Source organism: Helianthus annuus, chromosome 4 (assembly GCF_002127325.2).
Source record: "Helianthus annuus cultivar XRQ/B chromosome 4, HanXRQr2.0-SUNRISE, whole genome shotgun sequence".
NCBI lineage: Eukaryota > Viridiplantae > Streptophyta > Magnoliopsida > Asterales > Asteraceae > Helianthus > Helianthus annuus.
In genome coordinates, this window is record NC_035436.2 from 201,114,481 (window position 1) to 201,123,630 (window position 9,150).

The 9,150-nt window shown below is 35.2% G+C and overlaps 1 protein-coding gene across 1 annotated transcript; it reads right to left on the reverse strand.

Annotated features, from left to right (window-relative positions):
* Positions 1-3,289: 3,289 nt before the first annotated feature.
* On the reverse strand, positions 3,290-8,563 carry LOC110937962 (probable glycerol-3-phosphate dehydrogenase [NAD(+)] 1, cytosolic). Its single transcript, XM_022180428.2, has 5 exons — positions 7,450-8,563; positions 6,013-6,234; positions 5,636-5,883; positions 4,673-4,812; positions 3,290-3,585 (listed from the first exon to the last, which is right to left on the reverse strand). Exons 1-5 carry the CDS (start codon positions 8,117-8,119, stop codon positions 3,462-3,464), a joined length of 1,404 nt encoding a protein of 467 aa, XP_022036120.1. The 5' UTR covers positions 8,120-8,563; the 3' UTR covers positions 3,290-3,461.
* Between the last annotated feature and the right edge of the window lie 587 nt (positions 8,564-9,150).

Below are 9,150 nucleotides of genomic sequence, written 5' to 3' on the forward strand. Positions count from 1 at the left end.
AATGCAGGACCCGAGGATGATCATGTTGATGTAATTATCGACATGAAGCCACTCTCTCAAACGAGGGAGACAGTTGACATCTTTGATTACTAGGAAGGTGTTGAAAGAGAAAGAAGATGAAGAGATTTGCGCGATTTGTCATGAAGAATACCATCTGGAGGATATGATCGGAACACTAACATGCAATCATAGTTATCATACGGAATGCATCAAAAATTGGCTGATGAAGAACGCGCTATTTGTCCACTTTGCAGGACTGAGGCTTTGGATTTAGTTCTCTAATAAGTTTTACTTTTATTTTTATGATTGTTCTCATATATGATAAATAAATACCTATCACATTCTTATGGCTAATTTAAACATACTACTTTTCACTTCATTTTGTGATTAAAAATTTGTCAACTACAGTAGAGTGGTTTCCCTGTTTGCACTTGTATCCGATATTAGTTCGGGTGAAAGTGGGGGGGGGGGGGGGGGTTGCGGCAAAGTAGACGTTTTATAGCTTTGTTCTCATTTTCTGTTTTAGTTTGGTTATGAATCACGTAAAAGAATTAGTAATTATAACAAGTTGGTTGTAACATGAGTAAAAACTAGTTTTAAGCGCCCCCCCCCCCCCCCGCGTTGCGGGCGGGAGCGTAAAACCGTGCCACCATCGTTCCATTGCGCGAGTGGGGGGGGGGGGGAGGGTAAAACTATGTTAAGTAGCAACCGAACGACGATCGAAACACTAATTTCTAACACCAAGTGACTCACATGAAGCAAATTCTAGACGAAGTCGAATTTATATCGACACATATTAGAAAGTCCAGGAATAAAAACATGAGAGACCAAATATGAATAGCATACACCGTGCTAAGTAGCAACAAACAACGACCAAATCTGGAAAAAAAAACGTAATAAAACAAATAAAAGACTAAACTCATTTAAAATTTGTGTCAAATCATATAAAAAACAAAGTTCTATTCCAAAAGAAAATCCTATAGTAAAAAAAAAAAAACAACCTCCACAAAAAGTGTACTATTCATCCCTTTAATTAATTAATAATTAATAAAATAATAATAATTAATAATTAATAATAATTAATAATAATAATTAATAATAATAATAATTAATAATAATTAATAATTAATAATAATAATAATTAATAATTAATTAATTAATTAATAATTAATATATATATATATATATATATATATACACACACACACAATAGGCCATGTCCACACTCCCCTATTTATTATTAACTACCAAACATAATATTATTATTATTATTATTATTATTATTATTATTATTATTATTATTATTATTATTATTATTTTATTACAAAGCTTACTTCTATCATACATTACACCAATTAATTAAAGAATTCCTGTTGCCTAAGATCTCCCTCTAAGAGGCGTGAGCCTCTATCAAGTGGGCTAACCTCACATTGACACCAAACATATTATTAAAAGAAAAATAAATAAAAGTAAGAGCAAATTACGTTTTTTGGCCCCTGTGGTTATATCACTTTTACTATATTAGCCCAAAATAAGAATTTTTAACATATCTGCCCCCCATGGTCTCTATAACTAACCATTTTGGCCCTTAAGTCTAGAGATCATGGGGGCCAAAATGGTTAGTTATAGAGACCATGGGGGCCAAAATGGTTAGACTTAGGGGCCAAAATGGTTAGTTATAGAGACCATAGGGACTAATATGTTAAAAATTCTTATTTTGGGCTAATATAGTAAAAATGATATAACCACATGGGCCAAAAACGTAATTGACTCTAAAAGTAATTTAAAGTTAGAATATTGAATTCAACTAATTAATAAATATTAAGTATAGTATTATAAAATAGAAGTTATATTTGTAGAATTTATTATCATTTAAATTTACATATACTATTTATGAAAAATATATCGTACATTACGGCTTAACGTACTTCACGTACAACAACGTGCGTGATTTGTTCTATAACATGCGTGATTAATGTTTTCAATATGCATGATTATTGTGTTTCAACATGCGTGATTTTGGATTTTTGAGTTACAACGTGCGTGATTTTAAAATGAACGTGCGTAATTACCTGTCGTACGTGATGTATGTTAAGCCGTAATGTACGTTAACCTTCCTCTACTATTTATATTATTATAACTAAATATTATTTATATTATCGTATTTAAATGCTTAATGATATAATTACTAAATATTTACATAGTAATAACAATAGTAACAAAATAATAATATCCAAATAAATCAATGTTCAAGGCATGTCGGGTTAAATTTTGCTATCCAAAAGAGCTACATTTACTATTTATATTTTTAAAACGAAATACTATATAATTACTAAATGTCACGTAGTAGTAGTAATAATAATAATAATAATAATAATAATATAATCAATGTTTAAAGCATGTCGGGTTAGATTGCGCTTTCCAAAAGAGTCTTAGTGACACTCGCCGCATCGAGCAGTTCTTTGTTTATTATAATGTAGTATATGCGATAGTTTGGTACAAAGAAATGCACTCACTATCTTTCTTACAAGACGCCACGCTGCGTAGTACGGGTGTCTCACCTAGTTTGATAGTAATGCATCACATTTGGCTTAGTGGTTAGATGACTTATTTGTCTTTTAGCTCAATTACCTAACTAAACCCATTTAAAGAATAAAGTCATGTTAGTTTTGGCGTTTTTAAGTGGCTCATTTTTTGTGCCAACTTCATTCCATCACATTTTCATTACCATACTTGCAATACCTTTACACCCATCATATTCTACCTTGTCAGCGGGTTGACCCATATGGGTCCAACGGATCCTGGTTCAATTACCTTGACCCAGTCAATGAAGAACAAAGATTTCGGGGTTAATTAATGGGGGGTTGACTACTATTGGAGTGAAAGTCAAGAACAGAGTCAAAGGGCTGAATTTAGGGGCTAAACTTTAGGATTAGTAACCTCTCTATTTCTTATTTAAGTATTTCATTTCTGCCCAAGTTGGCATGTCTTGTTAGTTTGATTACTAAGTGTTTCTATTTGACATCACATTTCTTTGTTCAATATCAAAGGTCAACGCCCCGGCCACCCTAACCTTTATTTCCGGCATAATCATTGTAAAGTTTTTTGCCGTACATATGGAGTTATTTTGTCATATATGAATCTTGTGGTGACTTAAGAAGTTATTTTGCCATATATGAATCTTGTGGTGACCTAAGTGCTATAGTTTGTTTGCAGTGAAATTCTGTCAATAACATGACTTTTGGTCCTACTTTTTCTTGGCTAATATAATGGGTGTTTCACATTATAAGGAATAAAATATATAACTTTCATAATATTAGCATCTAGGATATCACCATAATCATTTTAGAGAAGCTTATGGTAGTTATGATAATCATTAAAAGAAAACAATCAATATTCAATAATAAACATTGCTGCAGATATTTTTATTATCACTTGATTGATATCCAAACAGGGTGTGGTCAAGGCTGACCAAGCAGTGAAGGCTTGTAGAATGCATGGCTCTGAGCAATCTCAATTCTTTCACGCGGATCATTCAATCTCTCATCCCTCAGCGCCTCAAGAATCGCTCGTGAATCTTGTTCCCTGAAAACCAAATATCACGTCGGAAGTTAGAAGTCGTAACTTGTAAGTTGTAACCAATCATTTCATCAAGTGCCATGATAACGTGTTATAAATAAAGACGGGTCCCTATTTCTCTTTCGTTTTAATTCATTTATCGTCTCTTCATGTCATGTCATGTCATCAAAAGATAAGTTTGATTATATGTTTAGGGTAAAGTTCTTGTACAAATAATCTTAACATACTAAACATACAAATTGAAGGAAAACTCAAAAAGACAAGGTGGCATTTTTGTAATTATCAATAATTATCAAAGTTACTCTACAAATATACCTAAAAAAACCTAACCACTCCCCCCCACCCCCAAAAAAAACCTAAACCCCCCACCCCCCAAAAACCTAAAAAAAAACCTAACCCCCCCCCCCCACCCCCAAAAACCTAAAAAAACCTAACCCCACCCCCAAAAACCTAAAAAGAACCTAACCCCCCCCCCCACCCAAGCTAAAATGCTAAAAACTAAACCCCCAAAAAACCTAAAAAAAATAAAAAAAACATACAAATTATTTTATTTTATTTTTTAACATTTTTTATTAAAAAATCGCTACTTTTAGTAGCAGCCAAAAAAAAATGTGTTTTTTTAACGAAATGTAGCGATTTTTTAATAAAAAATGTTAAAAAAAAAATTTGTGTTTTTTTAGGTATTTTTGGTTGTAACTTTGATAGTTGGTGGTAATTACAAAAATGCCACCTTGTCTTTTTGGGTTTTCCTTCAATTTGTATGTTTAGTATGTTAAGATTATTTGTATTTGATCTTTTGCCTATATGTTTAATGGCTCCATCCAATAACGTTGCGCCATCTTGTATTAATTACTAGTTTGATAACGTTGCGCCATTGGTTTTAAATAGTAGGGACAAGCTTTCAAGCATCTGCTAGTTTAAACTATTGTAACAGATTGGCATGGGTCATAGAAACAACACCTTTTTATTGATTTCGGTTTACAAAGTCGGCCTAATTTATGACTATTTAATATTTGATTTCCGGTTAATTACATGCAAAGTTAAGCGCATGTGCAACTTTTATTGGACGGCATGTGTTTAAATGTATTATTACCTCTTTATGAGTATTTTGTATAACGTCTTCAAGATGGGGCACAACTCGACAGGTGCAACAGGCTTCTTTTCGTTTGGATGCATTACACTCAAGCTCGATTGACTCAAAAGCTCATAAAATGCTCCCACTGCAGACACTCCCTGTAGACCAAAAAAACGTAACGGATGTTAAGCAGTAGAAATGGTAAAAGTGTGCATGTCAGGTGGGTTGGGTAACGAGTCAAAACGGACAATTTTTTAACATGGGTTCAAACAGCTTGGGTTGGATGACCCATGACACTTTCAAATTTGTTAAAATTTTACAAATAGTGGTAAATTTCCCCCGCGTGTTGTGGCGGGATCCACTTGGTATCAGTTCCGTCCGTTACGGTATCGATACAGTACCGACAGTCAGTATAGCAACCGAACGAGTTAATTATTGTTTTCGTCCCTGTGGTTTGTCAAAAATCTCTATTTCAGTCCATTGGTTTAAAAATTGCGATTTCAGTCCCTGTGGTTTCACTTTCGTAACCATTTTAGTCCCTGTGGTTTCACTTTCGTAACCATTTCAATCCATTATTCTGTTAAGTACAGGGACTGAAATGGTTATGAGGTGGACTGAAATGGTTACGAAAGTGAAACCATAGGGACTGAAATCGCAATTTTTAAACTAATGGACTGGAATAGTGATTTTTGACAAACCACAGGGACGAAAACAGTAATTAACTCCAACCGAAAGGAAAAACTCCAAAAGCCGACAACCCATATAACTAACGAATGCATGTTATTCAAAGTAAACGGGTGCGACAAAAGTTAAAAAAAACCACACAAAAATATAAAGACCACCAAAATTCGGCTCATTTTAGCGTAGATAGAGCGGCTTATTTTAGCTAAGGGAGATGGTGCATTTTAGCACCACCTCACTATTCACAAGCACAAACTTTGTTATATATAAAATATCTAGTTTCTTTAAAATATAAGGTACCTGAATCATCCCTTTACCGCTGATGCTGTCACCCATATCAAGACTGAGTTCTCCCTTGGCAATCATTTGGCCGTACCAAGCATTACGCCCTTTCAAAAGTGTCACATATGTGTCTGCAAGCAAAGGGCCCGCAAGTTTTTCTGGCTCTTCGGTCAATAAATGAGTGATGAAAATCATTTCTGATGTGCAGTGTGCAAAATACACCGATTTGCTTGTTGCACTTTCGTTGGTCAGACTTGCTACCATTCCTGAAAGTAATAAAGCCGAACGCAATCATCCCGTTTACATTATACCAGAAAAACTAAACCCGTTAAGATTTTAACGTTGTCTGGTTACGAGAACCGAATGTAAATGCGATAGAAGACAAAATGTCTTACCGGCTCCAATTGCATAAACATTTTTCAACCCTCCCATGACTTCATGTGTGACAAGATCACTATTGTCCCATACTATGAAATGGGGTTGCCTTAGAAACTTTGCAAGTGGTATCCTCCATTTTTCGGCCCCACAAATTCGAGCATTGGCATACTCCTTGTTGTAAATTTCAGAAGCGATATTCGGTCCACCAAGATATAGAATGTTTTCCTTCGGAACTCCAGCTACAAAAAAAAAAAAAAAAAAAAAAAAATACAAATAATGTAAGAAAAAGGAAGTAAATCAGTAATAGCTCCTTTTGGTCCGAATGTATTAATCGAGTCCTACAACCATAAGGATAGGGTTCAAGCCTCTTTAAAAAGGGTGCGTATATCTTTCCTTCAAAACAAAGTACTTCCTCGTTCAAACGATCAACGGTTAAAATGGAAGATTGGGTGGAAGACCGAAGACGGATAGTGAAACTATGCTTATTTCGACTCATTTAAGTAAAAGCGTATCAATTTGGGTATTGCTAACTAGTCAAATGATAAAGGAATATTGGATTTTAATAATCCCAACTATTCTTTGTTGGCCGCAAACAGTCCCAACTTTAAAAATAACCACTGGCAGTCTCAACTATTAATATATTAGCCTCCAATGGACCCTAACTAACAGAACCCTAACGCCGTTAGTCTCTGGTCACCGGAAAAACGTTTTTGGCCAGAAAACTCATTTTAGGCCGGAAAACACAACATTTTCGTCCCCAACCTCTTTTTAACCTTATTACGCACCTTTAGGTACCTTTTTCTAGTAAAATCCTCAATTATTGAAGTCGTCAGAAAACTCTTTTTTCGCCGGAAAACTTCTTTTTTGCCGAAAAACACAACATTTTCGTCCCAAACCTCTTTGTAACCTTAGATCGGACCTATAGAAACCTTTTTCTGAACAAAAACGGTTTTCCGGCGATCGGAGACTAACGGCGTTAAGGTTCTGTTAGTTAGGGTCCATTGTTGGCCAATTTGTCAATAGTTGGGACTGACAGTGGTTATTTTTGAAGTTGGGACTGTTGGCGGCCAACAACGAATAGTTGGGATTATTAAAATCCAATATTCCAATGATAGTACTAAAATTACAGAATTTAGCTTTTTAAAAATGAATCGGGCCCGACGGCTATAATAAGACACGCGATACATGCTTGAGGGTTTACAATCTCCTAAATTGGTTTATTCAAAAATTAGGACAATATTTTTAAATAAGTTTTAGTAATCATATTAAATAAATTAAATGATCATTAAACCTCAATGTAAGAACTCAAACATCACAAATCAGATTTTCTTACAAACTATACATACAAATCGATACAACCTAAAGAAGGTAAATTCTTATATGCCAAGATATCAATCACAAGGAATCATTAAGATATAATTACATCACGATAACTAAGGGTTAAAAACGCTTACTTGCCCTGCTGATCATCTGTGTCGGAGTAATAATATGAGGAACCGGATCTAACGCAGCTTCGATACCCTTCGACAAAGATATAATAATAGGCGGACTAATTCTCTCCTTCCAATAGTTCCTAATTTCTTCAAAAACCTCGCGCGTTTCCGTCGAAGGCAATCCATTAACCACAATATCAGCATCCCAAACAGCTTCCTGCAAATTCGTCACAACTTTCATCGGACTAAGAGGCGTATCCACCATATTCAAACAAAACCCGTCTTTCAAAATCTCATCCGCATAAAGAATCCTGTCACCTAATCGTGCCTCAACGTATTTTAAATACGCACACCGTCTAATCAACCTCCTTAACACATCTTCCCTTGAATTAATCACTTCGAAAAGGTGTTCCGCTGTGGCTCGATCAACCGCTCGCCCACCCCTTCTCCATATCCTAATCTGAACCTTGTCACGAAACCGACCATACGAATCTTGAAGCAACGCTGCGAAAACACTCCCCCACGCACCCGCACCAACTCCAACGATTTTTAGCAAGTCATCATCAGATTTTCCGAGAATCCGTCGAAATTCATCTAGCTTTTCTTCCAACCCGCCATTGTGCGAAACCGAAACCGAAACCGACCCGTTTGAATGTACATTCGGCATCATAACCTCAATGCTTCCCACCATAACTTTTCAATCCAATCAAAATTTGAAAACCCTTGTGATCAAAAGATTTTAGCTTGATCACAAGTAATTCACAAGTAATAAAAGATATTAAATTCACCTAAAAAGCAAGACTTTTTTTTACAAACTAAAGTATTTATTTCATAATTTCCCAACTGCATAAGATTTATTTTTATAACTAAAGCATACTGGTAGAATTCCCACCTAAATCAAAGCTACCCCTTTTGTAGGTAATGCACCAACAACCCTCTAAAAGAAATTAAATTTCATATGGGTTTGACCAAATATTACAGAACCCTAAAAGTCATGGATGACTTAAGAAACTCAGACAAAGTTGGTTAATCCGCCCAACCACAAATAAAGGTAATAAAATAAATTAGAGCAAATCAACAATGAAGCAATGAATAATGAAGACAGGTAACAGAACCTTCAAGATTGCTTCATAACAGTCAAAAAAAAACTTGCAGAAACAAGTAAAATGTGAAAGTGGTGAGTGAAAATGTGAAGTGATAACAACAGAAATGGAGGCATTTAAGTAGAGAAATAAAAAAAGAAAAGAATGGGTTTGTGGTGGCATCCGCCATTAATATGGGGGGCGAAGGTGGTTGAATCACGTTCATTTGCTTTGGAAAAAGTACTACTCTGTTTATGGACTCTTGTTTACTTGTTTTGTTGTTTTCTATTGCTTCATAATTTGATTCATCTTTTTTTTTAACGGTAAATTTGAATTACTGACGGACCACTGGAGTAGGGCTGTAAACGAGCCGAGTCGAGCCAAGCTAGACCCAGCTCGAGCTCGGCTCGAACTCGATTCGAGCTGGCTCGGCTCGAGCTCGAATTTCAAATCGAGCTGAGATTTGAGGCTCGAGCTCGACTCAATAAGAATTCGAGCTAGCTCGGCTCGGCTCGATCTAGCTCGAACTAACAAAAAACCGCACAATTTTCTACTTAAAAATGAATTTCTTCATAGACTAAGGACCATAATTGCCATTTAATTTAACCATATGGCTAAATATGCAAGTATAAATAGTTAA

Coding starts and splice junctions, on each gene's coding strand:
- LOC110937962 (XM_022180428.2), bottom strand. CDS start 8,119: ATGGTGGGAAGCATTGAGGTTATGATGCCGAATGTACATTCAAACGGG. Junction 6,235..7,449: donor ACAGATGATCAGCAGGGCAA/GTAAGCGTTTTT, acceptor TTTTTTTTGTAG/CTGGAGTTCCGAAGGAAAAC. Junction 4,813..5,635: donor GCGGTAAAGGGATGATTCAG/GTACCTTATATT, acceptor TTTGGTCTACAG/GGAGTGTCTGCAGTGGGAGC.